General features: G+C 39.0%; 2 protein-coding genes across 7 annotated transcripts in view; one reads left to right on the top strand and one right to left on the bottom strand.

The window, feature by feature from the left end:
• The window catches only part of LOC147841173 (uncharacterized), a 40,108-nt gene extending 18,188 nt beyond the window's left edge, over nt 1-21,920 (bottom strand). Inside the window, exons 1-2 of one of the 2 annotated variants that reach the window (XM_087279695.1) lie at nt 19,401-21,920; nt 16,684-19,319 (exon numbers count right to left, since the gene is read on the bottom strand). In XM_087279695.1, the coding sequence (XP_087135821.1) occupies nt 16,951-19,319; nt 19,401-19,848 (2,817 nt within the window). In that variant the 5' untranslated portion in view covers nt 19,849-21,920 and the 3' untranslated portion in view covers nt 16,684-16,950. Of the gene's footprint in view, nt 1-16,683 lie in introns of those variants that run through there. The other variant, XM_087279694.1, reaches the window with a different exon arrangement.
• The window catches only part of pcdh15a (protocadherin-related 15a), a 406,352-nt gene that overhangs the window by 110,017 nt on the left and 273,539 nt on the right, over nt 1-22,796 (top strand).

Here is a 22,796-nt window from a genome sequence, read left to right as displayed (position 1 = left end):
ATAAAGCATAAAGCAGAATAAACTATTTTATATATTAGCATTCTAAGCAGTGACAAAGACATTACATACATTATTATCTGGAGAACTATAAGAGTACTCAGAAAACAACATGACTTCGAAATTGCCTACTACTCAGTAGGTATACTGCATTTTAATTTAAACAAACTGCTCGACCTTTAAAAAAAAGTACATTCTATACAGTATAAATGTCTGTAGTATGAATGGAACTTTGAGGTACTACATCTGCCATTTTTTCAACATCACGTGACCTACCAGCATCAGTTGCTTCACTCCTATTTATCAATTCGCTTGTGGTGCATCATGCTATAGCACAGTGTCCATCGGATGCACTCTTCAGAACCTCGCCGAAAGTATTAGGTCATCCGGGTACTTCTCACATGCTGTTTTTTGAAATTCTATGAATTTGGACATACTACTCTGCATGCTTTTTAGTGTACTATATACTGACACCCTTGTTTTTTGTGATTCCACGACGCAAAATCAACAAAAAGTGGGCAAAATTTTGCGATCCTGCAAAATTCCTAATTAAACACAAAATAATAGCAAAAAAAGTAAGTAATTTCATTTTAAAAAATCCAAATCCAAACTACATAATCAAATTTAATTTATTTCAGTTTACAATTTATTGTTTTACGTGATTTATAGACATGGTATACACAACGCACGTGATGTACTGTATGTGCAATAAGAAGACGCAAATGAAGCGTGAGTGATTTACATGTGAAGTCAACGCAAAGTTTGGATTAGATATCCTGTGGTGCAAATTATTATTAAACATAATTATTATTATTATGTTTAGAAATATGTTGAAAAAAACATCTTCTCTCTATTAAACAGAAATTGGGGATAAAAATAAACTCTGGATTAATAATCCAGTGGGGCTAATAATTCTGACTTCAACTGTATATATATAGTTGAAAAATTGACCACAAATGACTGCAAAAAATCCCAAAGAAATCGTGAAAACCTAAGGGGTCTGTATATAGGATGGAAGTAAGTGATTTCAGACGCACCTATTATTTTGTCGTTTTTTTTTTTTTTTTTTACTTGGTCAAACTACTTAGTAAAAATAAGCTAAAACAACAAAGTTCTTGAGATTTTATTGGCACAACTTAATTTTTGTATGTTCAATTCATATAAATTTGCTAAAAGTGTTCAGTTAAATTAACTGATTTGTGCTGGGACAACATGGCTGAATCGTGTGGAACACTGCATTTTTTACTGTGCAAATGCTGTCAGAGGATCTTTTTTTTATTTGCTGGCGTTTTTTTTAAATTTCATGTGTTTTTTTGTTATTTTTAATTAAGGCAAGGCAAGGCAAATTTATTTATATAGCACATTTCATATACAGTGGCATTTCAAAGTGCTTTACATAAACAAGAATAAAAGAAACAAGTAAAATAATAATAATAATAATAAAACTGATTAAAAAACATAAAAACAGGTAAAATGTGATATAAAAGAATGAAGAAGAGGAGAAAAACATATAGTGCAATCTGTCGGACGCAGCACAGTGCTCATTCAGTAAAGGCACAGCTAAACAGATGTGTTTTTAGTCTTGATTTGAATGTGCCTAATGTTGGAGCACATCTGAATTACAGCTATTAAGCTCTCTCAGCCACCTTAGAAATAATATATCGTAAGAAATATCGTTATCACAATTCTCAACAATAGTATCGGATATTTTCCTACTATCATGCAGCCCTAACTGTTGTCCAGGGTCGCATATGGCCTCTTTAATTTTACTTTTAGATGTTCAGGTCAGTCTCAAACCTCACAGACGTTAAACTGCAAAGCTCAGACAGATACCTGTTGCTCTCTTGGCTGAGATTGTGTGCGTGCGTGTGTGTGTGTTAGTGTGTTCTCACTGGAGCCACAGATGGTGTTTTTGTGTTGAAGGCACGCTGGGGCCGTTTATCACATACAATATCGGCGCGCAGGCGATGCACCACTGCGTCATGTGTTTATAAAAGAGCCACTCACCGCTGTAGTGCTCAACCAAGCGTTTGACAACACTGCCTGTTTGTTGATGCGACAGGTGTACAGGCTACAACATACAACTTTACTGTCTGTTTCCTCCTTCCATCCTTTAGTTTCTCCCTCTTCGTTCCCTTTTCCTCTGCTGTGGGTCAGAGAGTTTGTTCAGAAATCCATGTGTTGATTCAGGAAGGTGCATTGAGGCAGAGGCCTGCTGGGAAATGTAGTTGGAGTAATCGGGTGCCGTTTTAAATGGATATTTTTGTTCGGTCTGTTTTTGTGTTTAAATAATTAGTTTGTTTTTCGTCGCTCGCTCTAGCAGACTGTGATGAGGCAAAAGCGCCAAAGGGACTCTCTGGGCCACTTAAGCAAAACAAGAACAAGTGTATCTGTTGAGGCAGTGATACAAAAAGAGAGATAGACAGACTCAAGTATTTGCATAGTTTACAGTAGGGCTGCACAATGTATCGTTTCAGCATTGATATCGCAATATGCGCATCCTCGATAGTCCCATGGCAGGGTCTGCAGTGTCGAATTGGTATTATAATTGACCAGGAGCCAAATTTCAAACCACTCGTGATTTGTGGAGTCATTGCAATGAAGTTTGACCGTGAAGTTAACAAAACTTTGATCAATTAAGTGTTTTTTAGGGCCTGTGTGAGGATTTCAAGCAAGTTTAAAGTATTCAGGCATAAGAAAATACATTTCTTTAAGAAAGATTTGACTTATTTGTGTTTAAATGTACAATAAGGACCATAACAGTGTTATTTTACATGTGTGTATAAAATTTCTGAATTTTGCTAGTGTTTGTGTGGCTTTCCTCAGGGTGCTCTGGTTTCCCTCACAGTACAAAAGCATGTGCTATAAGTTAATTGGGTAAATTAAATTGGCCATATATGAGTGCGAGTGTGTATCGGTGTTTCCAGTACTGTTTGCCGCTGGAAGGGCATCCGCTGCATAACGCATATCTCTTCACTCCACCATTAGCTGGTGTGTGGTGAGCGCACTGGCGCCATTGTCCTGTGGCTGCCGTCGCATCATCCTGGTGGAGGCTGCACACTGGTGGTGGTGTGGAGGGACCCCTCTCATGATTGTAAAGTGCTTTGGGTGTATGGCCATACACAATAAATGCGCTATTTGAACACACATTACATTACATTACATTACATATGCTGGAATAGTTGACGGTTCGTTCTGCTGTGATGATCCCTGATGAATAAGGGACTAAGCTGAAGGAGAATGAATGAATGGATGCATATAAATATGAATATTCACTGTGTATTTTATTTATACAGTCAATCTCTGCTCTATTTATCAATGTTTGTAATTGGTTTATTGCATTTTATGTAAATTCACTTTCTTAGGGGACGATCACACCGAATGCGATTTTCTATTTTGAAAACGCAAGGCGCACCAAATGCCTTTTTTGTTGATGAGACAAGAAGTGCGGTGTCTTTTTTATGTTGCTAGGCAATGATTAAATCAGCTGTGTGTTGAGCGCAATTGTTGCTGTTGATATTGGTAAAAGTTTAATATTTAATAATATCGTGATATTCACCCTGAAAATATACATTTCTAGAAAATGCAAAATGTGTCATAGGAGGTACGTTTTTGCAGTTTTTGCAGTTTTTGTTTTTGCGAATCAACAAGAGGCCCCTGTGTACGCTTTTTGAGATCTCAAATTTGTCTCGCGAGTGCCATTCGTGCCTGCTGTTCTCGCTTAAGCCCACCAGAGACCGCTGTTGACTGACTGTTTGACTGAATGACTAACTGACTGACCAATCTACTGACCCACCCTCCTTCTTCTCTAAACCCAACCAATTTTATCGATTGACCCTCTCACCCACTTCACTAAACCCAACAATTTTTAAAAGCTATCCAGAAAAAGAAAAGCCCTTGTCTGATTTTACCACGTTTTCAGATTTTACCATATTCCCACTCTGTTATTTACTTGTTTTTTGTTTTTTTAATGCTGTTTTTTCTTACCTGCTTTCTGGAACCGTTCTTCACCAGAATCAAACCCCGTCGTCATGGTCAACTCCTCCCTGCGTTTCAAGTCTGCTGATGTACAAGGCAAGGTACTGTACTAGTTACAGCGGGAAAGCTGTTCTAACGGAGGTAAGCGGTCAGCTGCTAAGTGCGAAAAGGTGCGTCAGACCGCCCTGTAGTGTTCATTTAAAAATAATTAAATGCAGAAAGACGTACCTCTGGGTAAATAATTTATGGTCTACAGAAACGTATATAGGACAATGTTTTCAGAATGAGCCTGTGTTGGATATTCAAGATTTGTGAAGTCATACAGTTTTGGATAACTTGAAACAGTTACCACTAGTCCCTCCTCTATCTTCAAAAGTCTTCATAGTCATCTTGACAACACAAACCCTGCAGTCACCTCAACGGAAACCCTGCCTCTGTTTTAATTTAATTGAAGAATGAAAAAAATGATGTAACACGCTTTTTTGCTCGGAGTTCACTTTTTCAACTACAAGTGCACAGCAAACTTTGGCAAAAATGCGAGGTGTAGCAGGTGGTTAAAACGCCACATGTGCAGGGTACATAAGCAGCACGCAAAACACTCGCTGCCATTAGTAAAAAAAAAAACCCTCTTAATGCAGACAATGTTTAGTGCGATCACTCCCTTACTAAATTATCCCAATGTATCTAATATTTTGAATTATTTCCGAACAGATCTATTCATTTCACCTATTGAAATTGAACTGAATATCTCAAAAAACAGTTGAAGTCAACATTATTATGCCCCACTCACTGCAGAAATTCGGAATCAACTTTTTAAGCACCAATGGACATTTCAGCCAATCAGATCGCTTTATGCAAATACACCAGCTCAGACAGTAGCCGATTGTGGACCAATTTCATTGGCTGACGCTGCTATGATGATCATGTTAGACCTAATTTCAGACACACCCTCTGTAAAGCATTAATGCTGAAGCACCATGCAAATCAGGCATTAGGTCTGTGATTTTTATTTATTTTTTTTCATTAGATTTTTTTCATTTTCTTTTTTAAATATTTCCCAAATTATGTTTAACAGAGCAAGGAGTGTTTCACAGTATTTTTTATAATATTTTTTCTTCTGGAGAAAGTCTTATTGGTGTTATTGCGGCTAGATTAAATGTTCTTGCATTTCTTTTATGGTTACAATTTTGCAAGTCAACTGTTTTGCAATTTTGCAACTCATTACTTTTGTTCAGTTCAGTTGATCAAAAAATCATTCACATCAAAAAAAAACGTTTAAGTTATGGTCATTTATAATGATAGGCATGTCAAAAAAGCATAAATAAACCTGCTGCAATTTCTATTGAATATACCGAATCGTGGTTTGTGCAAGAAGTGAATGGCGATAAACTAATATTCGTGTTGCAGGGACAGACAATTTTGTGATTCTTTCTCTGATATTAGAAGTTGTGATGGAAGAGAAGCACATACTGCACTAGTACTGTTGCTTTCTTGCTTTGTTGGCTTTATCTCGGAAGGAACATTGAGTTTCTAGTAAAGAACAGACTTTGATGGGCAACGGAGACCGAGAGAAATTGCTTGTGGGAGGACAAGGAAAAGAGTCAGTATGAGATTATGTAAACACTTGACATTTCGGATCAATCCAAATGAGCTGAGATCTCGGCAGTCTGTGCTCTGCCGCATATGAGAAATGCTTAAAAAGATGCCGTATCAGAGTCGATCCTCTTCATTAAAGGCTTCTGTGTGTTTGGACTGGAATCAGAGCTCAATTTATGTGGTAATACATTTGGCCTGAGCTTCTGGGTGTGCTTTCATCCCAGCATCATAGACGTTATATATCTGGTCATCAAAAGTGACCTATTTTAAATATATCTCAAGGCATCTGAAATATTAGAGTCCGTCTGACCTTAGGGTCCTTCAGGGTGTTATATGGCCAGGATTTTAATTCAGGTTCGGTTCTTTGAAGTGTATCGGAATCATTGATCACACTTTACGTTTTATTAGTTAATGCTAGTTCACTTATTCGGTGACATGAACTAATAATGAACAGTACTTGCACAGCATTTATTGATCACTGTTCAATGTTTGCTAATATATTATTAAATGTGCCGTATGTAGATTTTTGACTCCTCTAAATCATAAAAATACTGTAATATGTTTGCAGATATTTACGAAACATGTAAAGTGAACACTCTTGTTTGTCTAAAAAACAATGCTGAAGTCAGATATTCTACTTTGAAAATGTGCATTACGTGTTGGAACGTCTGTCTTTGTTTTGGTCAATTAAACCGCCCAATGCCAGTTTAGCTAATCATATTTCGCATATTTTATTCATCCAGTCATAAATGCTCTCAAAGTACGTGTTCGTGACCAAAATGCAACCTTCGGTGGACAGTAGCTGCCTCCGAAATGAGACGCAGATTTAGAGTTCCACATGAGGTGGTTATTAGTTAGCAAATAATATAAATATTACAAATGTAAATGTAAGATGAGCAGTTTACTCTGTAGCCCTATGTCCTAACAACACGCCACATGATAAGCGATAAGCTAATTTGACTGTTCGCACCAGACAAAACGAACTGGAATAAACAGGACATTATTTGCCCCTTTCACACATACAGACCTTTCCGGAAAATTACAGAACAGCCCCTTTTTGAAAATACCGGTAAATTTGTTCTGGCTATTTTACGGAAACAGAAGTTGTAAAATGACCGGTAATTTGCTGGAGTTCTGCGCTGTGTGAACCCAGAAGGAAGATTGCTGGAAAGAGCGTGTGCACGTCCAGAAGGTGCTGACATGAGACGTCTGCTTTAGCCAATCAGAACAGTCAGACGCATTCATGTCCACGCGGTTTATGAGAATAAAAGCCTTTGAATATTTTTCCAGACACATTTAGCTGCTAGAAATTAGTCAGATAACGTTTATATGTTCATCTGAATGCCAACTGTGTAAATAATTATCGAAAAGATGCTTATAATAAGCCGTTGTTCGTTTACCTTCAAGCTTTGCGCGTGCCCGTGAAACAGCCCGTGAGTGCCAGCACACACATATCATGTACATCTCGACATGCAAAAGTGTTTCTCTATATGTTTTCATCGAAGTTGTTGGACAGCACTTTTTTGAATTTACCGGTAAAGTCGTTCCGTAAATTTTCCATATATGTACTGGTATCACTGTGTGAAAGGGGCTAATATCACCAACCATTCCCACTTTATTAAGGTGTATCCATATAAATGGCCCACCCTGTATATCTTACATTGTTATTTCTTGTTACTAGTTCAAATATCAAAATATTCTTAAATCAAGAGGCATATTCTACAAAAATAATTGGTAAAAAAAATATTTGTTTTCTTGTTTTCATAAATGATAAGTCAAAATTAAGTGAGTTTTGTTTTTCCTTAAAACAAGTAAAATAATGTTATTTCACAGGGAGAACACGATTCTTTTGCTTACCCAATTGGCAGTTTTTTTTTGCTTGTTTTAAGGAATTATTATTTCTGAAAAAAGATAGTATTTGTAACTTGTGATGCTTCTTGATTTTCTTCTTGCAGTGCATTAGACTGTCATGACACCTTTATAATTATGAAATGACACATTAAGATTCTATGCAGACTTTAGATAACTGTCATTATCATTAACTCAATTATGTCATTTTAAATGTGAAGGTGACATTGACAACTTGACATAACCAAATACATCATAGCCTGTCTGTGCCTGTCATGAATCAAAATTATCAGCCGGAAATGTCATTTTTGGTTTTTAATGGCTGAAAATATGAGTAAAAAAAGCCTCAGCGCACTGCATTTACTCTCCTTCTATCTATAGTCACTGCGCAGGAAACACTGTGCTATGAAACCTAGAACCCATTCATTTCAGATTGACGACAGATATATTTGCTTTTGGAAACCTCAGCATGGAAGAGCCAGGAAAAAGAAAATGTAACAAGGTACACACTGAGGATGGCTTTAGGGTGAGTAAATTACAACCCAAGCTCAATCTGAAAACATAGCTACGCGGACGTTTCTGGATACCGCGATTTACGTGGCCAGATGTGCGTATGGCCAAATTTCGTTGGCCGCTCCTCTCTCTTCTTTGCGCTCGCAGGCTGTGACGGCTTACCTCCGTGTGGAGGGCTTTCCCGCCACAACCAGTTTGTCCGCTTAGCTCGTAGTGTTATGTCGGCGGAGCGGAGGCCCGGGGGAGGAGGAGCCACCCGTGGCGACGACCGGGTTCAAGTCCAGGGAAGAGCGGTTCCAGAAATCAGGTAAGATGAAAAACAGAATACAAAAAATAAAACCAAACGAGTTTATGACGGAGCGGTGCAATCCGAAACTCAGTCAAAATCGGACGAGGGCTTTTTCTTTTCTTTTCTGGATGGCTTTTGTAAATCGTCGCTTGGGTTTAGAGAAGGAGGAGGGTGGCTGCCACCAGAGGCCGCTGTCGAGCGACAGTCTGTCCGACTGACTGAATGACTTCGATCGACTGGTCGGCCGATTGGCTCGACAGCGGCCTCCGGCGGCTTTTTACGCTAGAACAGCGCAGGTGCGAACGGCACGCGCTCCCGAGAGGCGTTCGAGACACGAAAAATCGCAGCACAGTGGCCTCTCGCGGATTCACAAAAACAAAAACTGCACAAATACGTATCTCCCGGGACGTATTTCGCGGTCTCCAGAAACGTCCGTGGGGCTACTTTACAACAATGAGCCTGGGTTGGTAAATTATGCTGTAATTTTAATTTTGGGTTGAACTATTCCTTTAAGTCCACAAATTGCAACTAGACAACTGGTTTTGTTCTCACATTATGTGAAATGAAGAAAAAATAATTAATTATTATAATATATTTTTTAATCTAAATGCTGAAATGACCTTACATTTAGACCATCTTAAACATCACGCAACTCTATTTGGATGGTTATTACAATATGTGGAATTGAGATTTGTGTAGCAGGGTCAGTATGTATATAACATGCTCTCGTTGAGGAATGTGTTTGTTCTGGAGCTCAGCGTAAGCTCTGTTTGTCTATATATAGCAGTGAGAAGATACACTTACAACTCTTGCTCATCCTCGTATTTTGTGTGCATTGCATCAGCAATCTTTAGTTCATGCCCATATTTGTGCCTGTATGTCATCATCAATGCTATCAATGCTATGTATGCATAGTAATAGTGTTTACTCTATTGTATAATCACTGTTTTGTGATGTAAGAAATCGAATGTTTTTGTATGATTAACTGAAATTAATGTAGCTTCTCTTCTGCTGCATTTATAACATTCTTCCCTAGTTTGAACTGCTACAGTATATCGTTTGATCCCTATTATGAACACTCGCCAAACTTTGTATGCGTGAAGAGTCTGTGGCTAATTGCGTTTTGTGTAATTTTGGGATGGACGGAATGTATGGTTGCTTAGCAACTAGCAGTTAAATTAGCAAAATTGAAAATTTCATCTGTGCTACCCTGTTTGAGCAAGAGACATTTTCCCCTGAGATCTCCTTTTCTCAAAGCAAATGCACTTTCATGTAGGTAACAAATTTGAGGTTTGTGTTGCGTGATTGTGCAGCGATCATGAGTTTGATCGCAGTAAATGCACGTATAGTTAAGATATGTATCTTGAATTGACTGTAAATTAGTGGTGCCCAAACGTTTTTGTATGAATGGTCAAAAACCCAAATCACTGAGAGCTGTGGGCCAAAGGTAAATATAACAAACTATATTACATTAACCCTTTCCCCAGCGCCCGGTGAGGACGCACTGAGGTGCTGTTTTTCCACATGTCAATGTTTATGAATAGATTCCACCAAAAAGGACAAGAGTAATCCTAAAAAAAAAACTGTACATCAGTTTAAAGCTACAACCCCTAAGCACTCATTGCAGCTAGTTGTCTCAATTTGCATGCTATCTTCATCAAATTTCTTTCAAGGCATATTTTTTCTAGGACAATACATTAATGTTTTCCTGTGTTTCTATATGGAAAACCAAAATTAAACACAAGCTTACTGGAGTCAGGAACTGTTACGATTTAAAGATAGGTAGGTGTAAATCTCCAATTGGAAATAGGAAAACAATAGAGCTCAGTGAAAAGAAAAATTTTGCAACTTGCAATTTTTTGATGGACACTGAGGTCCAGAACAAACACATTCCTCAAAATGAGCATGTTTTAAACACACTGACCCTACTACACAAATGCCACTCTTACTAGACATGCCCGGATCATCTGAAATGACACCCGAATCCCGCGGCCTCTTACAAATCTTCATACCTGCCCGCACATATACTTTTATCTGATATATGTATCTGCACCCGATCATCACTTTAATAATTTAAATCTTTGTTTTAGGCATGATCATGATTACCAGCAGATTCAGTGAGCTATAATCTGCTCATCTCTGATAGTAAAATAATATGTTAATCTTAAACGTTTTTAAATGAATATTTATTTATAAAAACAAAAGTTTGTCTGTAGACAACATTTTCTTCATTTTCAAATAGATACAGAAAGTAAAAGTAAGACATTTTAGCTTTTACAGATACACAGAAACAAGATAACAAAAAGGGTGCCACTTTAGCCTAAACCCCACCTATGTTGTGTTTACTTGCCCCTTTTCTTCGCACTGTGCAAAAACAGAACAGCATCTACTGTTCATGTACTGAAAATTTGGGTTTTTAGAAAATGTTAAATGTAATTGAGCCCTGTGACATTATTCATTTACAAGCCCATTTCACTTAGACAATAATTCTTGCATTCAGATCCCCTGAAACGGACAATGACTGTAACATCAAGCAGATGTGTGCTGAAAACATAGCGAACTGTGACACCACTGTATCGAAACGAACCATGATTCTTGTCAATTGTTACACCCCTAATATATATATATAGGGGTGTAACACAAACACAAAACACAAAAATGTATACAATATGTCTGATAATATTTTTCTTTAGGAGAATGTCTCATTTGTTTTATTTCAGCTAAAATAAAAGCAGTTTTTATTTTATTTTTTTATTCATTTATGGTCAAAATTATTAGCCCCTTCAAACATTTTTTTCCGATAGTCTACAAAACAAACCATCGTAATACAATAACTTGCTTAATTACTCTAACCTGCCCAGTTAACGTAATTAACCTACTTAACCCTTCAAATGTCACTTTAAGCTGTATAGACGTGTCTTGAAAAAAATATCTAGTAAATTAATATTTACTGTCTTTAGAGCAAAGATAAAATAAGTCAGTTATTAGAGATGAGTTGTTAAAACTATTATGTTTAGAAATGTGTTGAAAAAATCTGCTCTCTGTTAAACAAATATTGGAGAAAAAAAAATAAACAGGGGGGCTAATAATTCTGACTTCAATTCAATATACATACAAATTTAATTATAACATCATTTACCCAAGACTCACAGAAATATTTTAAATGCCACACTCTGACTAATTTAAAATTTTATCCTTGCTCTGCCTTTATCTTTTATAGATAGTGGAGTTACATACAGCTTAATGTACAAACTTGAGACCCTACTTTGACATTTTATTCTATTTATAAGATAAATACACCAGTTACAGTACATCACAATCATGATTTTTTTCAGTATGTTACACTAACAACAGATGGTTGCTAACAAGTTGCTAATTGGGACTACTTGTATAGTCAAAGACATTAAACGTCTTCCAGTGGAACAGAAGGTCATTCTAGATCACTTTTACAGCAATAATTGCTACCTTTTTGTTTACTCAATACAACCCTTTTCCAGTAATGGCTGATGAGGTTGGACATCACCTGGAAAGAATTCATAGATGATTTTTCCACACCCAATCTCTCCACCACACTCAAATTCCCAGGTTCATGTTGATGTACAGTTGGATGCTCTTCAGTTCACACTCTTGGGGTTCAAGCTTTTGTCAATTCTGATATTTGTTTTAGCTCCTTGTCCTGATGAAAAAACCAGCCAGGGTTTATTGTAAAGGCTGGGACACACCAAGCCAACGGATGGCTTTGTTGTGCTGTCAGACAGCATTGGCTCAGCTTGTTGGTTTGGTGAGGTTACACATTGGACCTATTCAGCCTAGAATTGGCATCAGCTGTTGGCTGAAGAGAGTGCTCTGATTGGTTATTCAGCAACAAATCAGAGTGCAAGTGTGAAGTATTGAAGTGATGTAGCAAGTATACAATTCAGGTTAAGAAGGAACACAAAAAGGCCAACTGTAGTTTCACTACATTTCCCAAATAGTTGCAAACAATATGGATTATTAGATTGTCAGACATCATTGCAGGAGTGAATTCCTCCGTTGTGAGTGACAATTACTGGGATAATGGTACTGAATGCTCCTCAGTTTATGCGTAGATTTGGCTTGGTGTGTCCTGCCCTTAAGGTTTCTAACAGAGGCAATCAGGTCTGTCATTTTTTAATCTGTTGATGTTTGATAGAATGCTGCGAATCTAAACAAGATGTCCAAAGATTCTGGCAGAAAATCAGACCCAAAACATTAATGATCCTGCAGTATTTTTAAACGTGGGCATGGCTTGCTTTTTATCCATCTGTGCACAAATCTTGTGTGCTTGCTGCCAAAAAAAATATCTATTTTTTTCAACATTCCTCTGCCCATCTAACCTGCTCCTGTTTGAAGCTCTGGTAGTGTCTGGCATCTGAATATGCCAGAGTTTGTTTTTGAGTGAGAGCAGACTTTTTTTTTTGAAAGCCTCAGACAACTGGTGCTGTTTGATATTTCTTGATGCTTTCTAACCCCACGATTTAAATTTCTGCACTTCTTAAGTTTTGGTATCTGGAGAGTCTTTTGATATGCACACTTTTCCTGATGTGCAAGCATTTGACACACATCCTCTTCTGGTAAGTTCCATGCTTCCATTCTGAAATCGCCCATGGTGGAGTCATTAGCTACACCGTATGTGTCCATCTACCTATTTTTATGCACATTTTGCACACATCACATAAAAAAAATAAAAAGTTTAATGGAATCGCACATATGATATTTGGTCACATTTTAAAATACTGGTTCATTAGGTAATGTTTGTTACTGCATTTACTAACATGAACAAAAAGTTAGTAATACATTTATTTTGGTATTTATGTATGTTTTTTAACGCTAGTTAATGGTATTTAACCTCCTAGGGCTTAGTGGCCACATGTGTGGACTGCACATTTGAGCTCTTAAGTGGCTATTCAAAGTACTTTGAATGTTTTATATTTTGTTATAGACATAGTGTCATCCCGCAACTGTTTTGCCGCATGTGAAATGTCCCAAACACTATTTTTAACTGTCCAAAATGTGGAAAAAAAATAGATTTTACTTAAAAAAAAAATAAATTAAAAAAAAAAAAATATATATATATATATATATATATATATATATATATATATATATATATATATATGCATTAAAAACAGTCAGAAAAGTGTTTTATGTAAATTCGAAGCATGAGTCCACATATATGGACATTTTTCTCTAAAAGTACATCATATCAAAACATGATACTTAAAGGGTCACGAAACACCAAAACACATTTTTTGAGCTGTTGACAGTCGTATATGTGTCCCACACTGCTAAAAACACTATTAGGACACCTATATTTCACCACAAAGTGTAAATTGGTAGTTTTTGCGTTATTTCAAGCAAATTCGTACTTCCGGTTTGAAACCAATTTTTGAAGCTGCGTCACAGCCATGACATAATAGCCTTGTATTCCAGCGTGCAGACTGGACGTCTGTGCCAGAGTGTGTCTTATTACGTCTTACAGTGTGATGCAATAATGCATGAGTAAGGCTTGGTTCAAACCAATCAGCGCGCTCTATTGTGCAACTTCATTAATATTCATTACTGTCACAGTGTTTAGACGACAGAGACGCCACATTGTATTGGCAAAACAAGCGTGAAGTGTTGCTTTTATAATTTGCTGCAGTTAAGTCTTGTTTTCATTTTCTCTCTGTGAGAGCTCAGCTGGAGCCACGTATGGATTAACAGTGTACGCGACGCTTGACAACAATAACTTACGTGTCAAAGGAGGATTATTGTTTACCTGAGATCCGGATTCGCTTGTAGTCTCCTCTTAATAAAGACGCGGCTCTAGTTGCTGGTGATTGTCCTGTCTCTACAGATTTGGTAAGTGAGCGACCAGCGCTCTTTGTTTGTTCAGTTTGTTCGTATCAAACTAAGTTAACTATTGCACCGAGTGTAAACATGTTAGCACTACAACCAAACTTTACCCTCGTGTAGGATTTTCACCGCATTTAGTGACCAGAATAACACACTTTCTGACACTACCTGCCGTGTGCATCTAAGTTTCCGGGAAATGCGGAGGGTTTTTTTTCTCTCATTCGCCGTGCGGTATCAAACATTGCATGAAAAATACACGCTTAGAGCAGTTCCTCGAATCAAATATTTCGTTTGTCGCGAGGGACATGAATGAATTCCCTAAATGAAAGAGCCAAACTGCAGTTAAAGTCTAACATTTAATAATTTGGCAAATAATTCGACTACAGATGTCCATGTAAACAGAGTCTTTTTGTCCCCTCTGTGTGTGTGTGTGTGTGTGTGTGTGTGTGTGTGTGTGTGTGTGTTTTGACTCTGAAAGTCAGCAGCCCAAATAGACACTCCCACACCATCACCCCTTTTCTTCCTCCGACACCCCCCCCCCCTAAACAAAGCTGGACACGCCCACTTTTCTGACTTTTACCAAAGTAGAGGTGTGAAAACACCCTGCTGAAACGAGGGGGTTTCATGGCCCTTTAAGTTTTATTCTAATTAGGTTCAAGTAAGCCCAAAAGCAAAGAGAAATAAAAATGCATGTTAAAAAACAGCTTGGGCCTTATGAGGTTAAGTTAAATAACGTTAGTTCATGTTAACTCAGTGCATTAATTTATGTCAACAAGCTCAACTTTGGTTTTTAATAATGCATTAGTTAATGGCAAACTATGAATAATCAATGCTTTACAAGATTATTCATACTTAGTGTCAGTGTAAGGTTTGAGATATCACAGTTACTGTGATGTTTTTTGACAATACAAGCAGGGGCTGGAAACACACAGACAATAGGCTCCCCACCTTATCAGGTGGGAATGGGGGAAAGCCGACTCCTCTCCTTTCCTTCATTTACATTTGAAGCATCCCCCGCAAGCTCCTTTTTTCACTTACCCTCTCTTCATACATATCTTCACAAAATGGTCATTTTAAAGTACGAATGTTCTATATCAATCCAAGTGACTTTATCTATCATGTTTGATATCATTTGAAATGTCTCAAAGCGCAACTGATAAAATGGTCTCATTCCCTCAGAAATAGACATAATCAAACTAATAGATATCCAACTTCAGGTCTCTTTTGAACTCATGCTAAGGGTGTGCCTTTACCTAAGGTGCTTCTATTCAAATGACCATTTGTTCCCTATAGGCAGAAACTCTTCAGATCTAACATGCCACTAAATGCAAATGCATTTTGTTATTCCACACACACCCCTACTTGAAGGAGATTCTTGGTTTGACTACTTAAGCAACAGTTTTAAGATGTTCGGGGCGATTCTGTAAGCAGATCAGCCCGTAGTGTGGAGCTCTCATGCTCTATACTATGTATATTTTGAAGTCAGGTATGCATCTTTTGATTTTAGATCTATCTTTGAGAATTTGATGTCTTGTATTGATTGTTTATGAATGGATTGAATAATTGGCATAATACATATTTACCTGACTATTAAATTGTTTGAGCACATTCTTCTTACTCTGTAATTATTCATTTTAGTAGATTATGCTGTATCCTTGTTTTCGCACTTCCTGCGTCAGGTCAGTAGACTGACTAAAATCCAGTTGAGATGGAACATTGGGCACACTAATTGTATTTTAGGGTATTGATTTGATATTGATTCAAGTGTCGCCCAGGGAAACAAGGTGTTGCATGACTAACCTAGATAGGGTACCAGACCCTTGTTTGAAATTAATATTATTCTAAATAAGTATACATGGGAAACCATGGGCTTGGCTAAACCAAAGATTTTATAGAGAACAATAATCTGTTAAATTTATAATAATGGCCTAGACCTCTTATTATAAATGATATTGTCTTTACTCAAGGGTGTACATCTAAGGGGGGCTAATCAAAAATACTTTAAAATGAGCAACCATAGGAGCGGCCAACTAATAGTATTAGTCAATTACCTCTGTTTAATAATCAAGGCTGATGAGAGTGTGACCGTGAGGGATGCCATCGGCCGAGGCGATAGGAAATTATGAGTGAAGACAAAAGGTTCCAACATTTATCTAAATTATATATTGATATAATCTTCTTAACTTTTTATGATTGGAGTAAGATAAAACAAAAGATAAATATACTGATATTCTAAACCACCTCATATTCAAATTGGAGTCAGATATGAGTTAAATCTCAGAACCGTCATCCACCAGTTGACACCTTCATTGGGTCAAGCGGGTGGACCTTACATTAGTGAATACTACAGATGCAACAATACAGTTAGCCTACGGTTCAATACATACCTCAGTTTTTTACTGAAAATCACTGAAAATGGCTGCAAATCTTTAGCAATGAACACTACCACTGCCTTTGTTATTTTTATGTGTCTCTCGGAACCAGTTGGGTAAGTTGGAAAGTTGGGTAAGTGCTGGAAAAATTCAGCAAGGAATTGTTGTTTTTTGGAGAACTTCACTGCTATCCTGCCTTCAGACAGTGATATTGCTAGGTGATGGCGCTGCAGATACATTTACATTTTACATTTACATTTAGTCATTTAGCAGACGCTTTTATCCAAAGCGACTTACAAATGAGGACAAGGAAGCAATTTACACCACTAAGAGCAACAATGAATAAGTACTAAAGGCAAGTTTCAGGTCTGTAAAGTCTAAGAAGGGAAGTGTTAGTAATTTTTTTTTTTTTTTTTTTTTTTTTTTTTTTTGTTTTTTTTTTTTTTTGTTTTTTTTTTTTTTTTGTACAGTTAGTGTGATATTCAAATAGGCAATTGCAGATTAGGAAGTGAAGTGGAGACTAAATAGTTGAGTTTTTAGTCGTTTCTTGAAAATAGCGAGTGACTCTGCTGTTCTGATGCAGTTAGGGAGTTCATTCCACCAACTGGGCAGATTGAGCGTGAGCGTTCGCGAAAGTGATTTTTTTCCTCTTTGGGATGGAACCACGAGGCGACGTTCATTCACAGAACGCAAGTTTCTGGAGGGCACATAGATCTGCAGAAGTGAGTGCAGATAAGAAGGTGCTAGGCCAGAAGTCACTTTGTAGGCAAACATCAGAGTTTTGAATTTGATGCGAGCAGCAACTGGCAGCCAGTGCAAACGGACTAGCAGCGGAGTGACATGTGCTCGTTTAGGTTCATTGAAGACAACTCGTGCTGCTGCATTCTGGAGCAGTTGAAGAGGCTTGATAGAGTTAGCTGGAAGCCCAGCTAGTAGAGAGTTGCAGTAATCCAGTTTGGAGAGAACAAGAGCTTGAACAAGGAGTTGAGCTGCATGTTCAGATAAGAAGGGTCGGATCTTTCTGATGTTATAGAGTGCAAATCTGCACGATCGAGCAGTTCTAGAAATGTGGTCAGAGAAGTTTAGTTGGTCATCAATCGTTACTCCAAGGCTTTTCACCATTTTGGATGCAGTAATGGTTGCCCCATCCATCTGGATTGAAAAGTTATGGTGTAGAGTCGAGTTGGCAGAAACTACAAGCATTTCCGTTTTTGCGAGGTTCAGCTGAAGATGATGATCTTTCATCCAGTGTGAAATATCCAACAGGCAGGCTGAGATACGAGCTGGAACCGAGGGATCATCAGGATGAAAAGAGAGGTATAGCTGGGTATCATCAGCATAACAGTGGTAGGAGAATCCATGTCTCTGGATGACTGGTCCTAGAGATGATGTGTAGATGGAGAAGAGAAGTGGCCCAAGAACAGAGCCTTGAGGTACCCCAGTGTTTAGATGCTGTAGGTTGGACACCTCTCCCCTCCAAGACACCCTGAATGACCTGTCAGAGAGGTAAGATCTGAACCATTGTATAACAGTGCCCGCAACGCCCAGTGACTCAAGCGTAGATAGCAGGATCTGGTGGTTGACAGTGTCAAAAGCAGCTGACAAGTCCAGCAAAATGAGGACTGATGATTTAGAGTCTGCTTTAGCCAGTCTGAGATCCTCCACGACCGAGAGCAGGGCAGTCTCAGTTGAGTGGCCTTTCTTAAAGCCGGATTGCTTGTTGTCCATGAGATTGTTTTGAGTAAGAAAGTCCAGGACTTGATTGAACACTACTTTCTCCAGAATCTTGGCCATGAATGGAAGCAGGGATACTGGTCTGTAGTTTTCAAGTAGCGTATGGTCCAGGTTGGGTTTCTTTAGCAGTGGGGTTACCCTAGCCTGCTTAAATGTAGTGGGGAATAAACCAGAGTCAAGAGATGTGTTAATTATGTGAGTCAGTGTTGGTATGACTGCAGGAGAGATGGCTTGCAAGAGATGAGAGGGAATGGGATCGAGTGGACAGGTGGTTGCATGGCTAGATAGCACAAGTTTGGACACCTCAGACTCAGAGAGCTGAGAAAAAGAGGTGAGTGTGTGTGGTGTTGGTGTTGTATCTTGCGTGTTTGTTGTAGGTGCAGCAAATTGAGCACTGATTTTTGCAGTTTTGGTGCAGAAGAATGTAGCAAAGTCATCAGTAGTAAGTGTGGAGGATGCGGGTGGAGGAGGAGGATAGAGGAGGGAGGAAAATGTTTTAAAAAGTAGGCGAGGATTAGTGGCATTGTTGATTTTCAGACGGTAATACGTCTGCTTTGCAGAAGTAACCTCAGCTGAGAAAGAGGACAGAAGAGTTTGGTATGTTAAGAGATGTGCAGGATTTTTAGTTTTCCGCCAAATTCTCTCCGCAGCCCGAAGTTTTGAGCGATGCTCACGGAGAGCATCCGAGAGCCAGGGTGCAGGAGGACTGGCACGGGCTGGCCTGGATGCAAGAGGACATAATCGGTCTAGACATGATGCTAGAGTGGAGCAGAGTGTATTAGTGGCACTGTTCGAATCAAGTGCAGTGAGTTTGCGAGATGGAGGAAGAGAGTCTGAAACAATGGTGGATAGTCTATTGGGTGAGAGAGATCGTAGGTTTCTGCGAAAGGTAACCAGTGTAGGAGTGTGTGGCGGCTCAGGAGTAATGTGGATGTTGAGAGACAGAAGGAAATGATCAGATATTTGTAGTGGAGTTACTATTGTTTGATCAGTGAAGCAGTGTCGTGTGTAAATAAGGTCTAGCTGATTACCTGATTTGTGGGTAGCAGCAGTAGGTGCTCTTTTTAGGTCAAAAGAGGCAAGCAAAGTCTGAAAGTCTGCAGCTTGCGGTTTGTCAACGTAAATGTTGAAGTCACCTAGCACCAATAAGGGAGTGGCAAAATTAGAAAAAGATGAGAGAAGAACATCCAGTTCATCTAGGAAGTGACCTAATTTACCTGGTGGGCGGTAGATGACAACCACATTTATGTAGAAGGGGTGGATAATGGTGACTGCATGGAATTCAAAGGAGCTGATTGTTGGCAGGGACGGTATCAGAGTAAATTTCCATTCTTTGGAAATTAGTAGTCCAGTCCCACCCCCTCTCCCTGTGTGACGAGGAGTGTGGGAAAAAGAGAAATTAGCAGAAAGAGTAGCATGTGTAGCAGTGTCCTCCGGCCTCAACCAGGTCTCAGTTAGAGCCATGAGATTATAGTCAGAATATGTAGCTATGGAGGTAATAAAATCAGCCTTGTTAACAGCTGATTGACAATTCCAGAGGCCCACGGAGAGAGAGAGTTGTGAAATAGTAGATACATGTATTGAACGAAGGTTGTGAGGATTACGCCTGCAGCGCACCTCCCGTGTTTTGCGAGTGTTAGTAACAACAGGAATTAGAAAACACATAATAAAAGTGCACTGACAACAAAAAATAAGTGTAAAGTAAAACAATACAGTAAAGTACTCAAGTGCTTTGTCGGTGTCTTTGCTCGGTGGAGTCGCGCAGGTAGAGTCGATGGTCTTTACCCTCGTCGGTCTTCACACGAGGCGGTCTTCACACGAGGCTGCCGCGACCGCTGCCGCGGTGAACTAGTTGTTTATATAACCCCAAAGCACTAGCTGATTGAATTCAGCTGGACACGCCTCGAGAGTCAAAACAAGGGCCGAAACTGAGGCGGACGACGCGAAACCGCGTTTGCGTTCGCTACACAAGCTCTTATAGTAACCAAGGAAACAGTGGCTAAACAACTTCTAGTATTATACACAACTGAAAGCAAGTTTAAATGTCCTACAACTTTACACAAACAGCTGGAAACAAGTCCTCAAACCATACACAACAACTGAAACAAATCTTAAATGTACTTACAGGCTGCTGGTCTAGATGCTGATAAAGTGCTTCTCCTGCCGACTAATGCTAGCGTGCTCGCTATATAGTGGTTACCTGGCGTTTGGACACGCCTCCCGAGTCAAAACAAGGGCCGAAACTGAGGCGGACGACGCGAAACCGCGTTTGCGTTCGCTACACAAGCTCTTATAGTAACCAAGGAAACAGTGGCTAAACAACTTCTAGTATTATACACAACTGAAAGCAAGTTTAAATGTCCTACAACTTTACACAAACAGCTGGAAACAAGTCCTCAAACCATACACAACAACTGAAACAAATCTTAAATGTACTTACAGGCTGCTGGTCTAGATGCTGATAAAGTGCTTCTCCTGCCGACTAATGCTAGCGTGCTCGCTATATAGTGGTTACCTGGCGTTTGGACACGCCTCCCGAGTCAAAACAAGGGCCGAAACTGAGGCGGACGACGCGAAACCGCGTTTGCGTTCGCTACACAAGCTCTTATAGTAACCAAGGAAACAGTGGCTAAACAACTTCTAGTATTATACACAACTGAAAGCAAGTTTAAATGTCCTACAACTTTACACAAACAGCTGGAAACAAGTCCTCAAACCATACACAACAACTGAAACAAATCTTAAATGTACTTACAGGCTGCTGGTCTAGATGCTGATAAAGTGCTTCTCCTGCCGACTAATGCTAGCGTGCTCGCTATATAGTGGTTACCTGGCGTTTGGACACGCCTCCCGAGTCAAAACAAGGGCCGAAACTGAGGCGGACGACGCGAAACCGCGTTTGCGTTCGCTACACAAGCTCTTATAGTAACCAAGGAAACAGTGGCTAAACAACTTCTAGTATTATACACAACTGAAAGCAAGTTTAAATGTCCTACAACTTTACACAAACAGCTGGAAACAAGTCCTCAAACCATACACAACAACTGAAACAAATCTTAAATGTACTTACAGGCTGCTGGTCTAGATGCTGATAAAGTGCTTCTCCTGCCGACTAATGCTAGCGTGCTCGCTATATAGTGGTTACCTGGCGTTTGGACACACCTCCCGAGTCAAAACAAGGGCCGAAACTGAGGCGGACGACGCGAAACCGCGTTTGCGTTCGCTACACAAGCTCTTATAGTAACCAAGGAAACAGTGGCTAAACAACTTCTAGTATTATACACAACTGAAAGCAAGTTTAAATGTCCTACAACTTTACACAAACAGCTGGAAACAAGTCCTCAAACCATACACAACAACTGAAACAAATCTTAAATGTACTTACAGGCTGCTGGTCTAGATGCTGATAAAGTGCTTCTCCTGCCGACTAATGCTAGCGTGCTCGCTATATAGTGGTTACCTGGCGTTTGGACACGCCTCCCGAGTCAAAACAAGGGCCGAAACTGAGGCGGACGACGCGAAACCGCGTTTGCGTTCGCTACACAAGCTCTTATAGTAACCAAGGAAACAGTGGCTAAACAACTTCTAGTATTATACACAACTGAAAGCAAGTTTAAATGTCCTACAACTTTACACAAACAGCTGGAAACAAGTCCTCAAACCATACACAACAACTGAAACAAATCTTAAATGTACTTACAGGCTGCTGGTCTAGATGCTGATAAAGTGCTTCTCCTAGGCTTCTCCTAGATATGCAGTCATGTTGGATGTGTTTCTGTTTGAGTAAGCTATATGTTTTGAAAGACGCCGGTGTGGTAAGAAATCTGACGCTTCCTCGTACTGTTGTTTTACTTCATCGCCGGTCGCCATGTTAAAGTGTGGAATGATGGTTAACCTAACTTTAGAGCATAGTGATTGACTATTTACTTGCGGGGAGGAGTTTCCTCATCTCAGCTCGTAGACATACAGGCACAAACAGTCAATTCAGAGAGATGTAAAACGCACACAAATTATTTAAACATAAAACCGAAAAAAACGAAATTCACAAGCGCACATTGAACCGTGAATGACGTACCGAATGCTTCTATATTATATTGAGAATTGTGGCGTCCTTTGTAAATACATTAACTAATGAACCATTTTTCTGAAATGTTACCTGCACATAAAAAATGTCTCCGCACAACTAAGTCTTGAATGGGAATGTGTTGTCTGGTAAGAGAAAATGTGCATAAACTATGGTGTAAAAACATTTACAGAATTAATGTGCATCAAAAAAGTCATGTGATGTAGCCAATTTATACAGTGCAATGGCAGTCCACTTTTCTGTCCTAACTGGGGTGTTATAGGATTGAATTAAAGGACAAACCAGCACATTGCACATCATCTAAAATGTTGTTTGGGTCATTCTAAAATGCTTTAGCCAATGTCCATCATCAAAGTGGTTGGGTATTATTACTTCCCAGAACTGGCTTGAGCGTCTGAGCTCAGCTTTTTATTTAAGAAAAAAGCTTACAGTGGCTTCTCCTACTACAAATCCCACTTTTTCTGTTTGATATTTGGCACCAGTTTATCAGTAAGTGATGATTTTGTTCTCTTTGACTCGATGGATAGAA

Source organism: Danio rerio, chromosome 13 (genome assembly GCF_052040795.2).
Source record: "Danio rerio strain M-AB ecotype USA chromosome 13, GRCz13ab, whole genome shotgun sequence".
NCBI classification, from domain to species: Eukaryota; Metazoa; Chordata; class Actinopteri; order Cypriniformes; family Danionidae; genus Danio; species Danio rerio.
The sequence above is the reverse complement of the archived record's forward strand: the minus strand, read 5'-3'. Positions and strand labels throughout refer to the sequence as shown.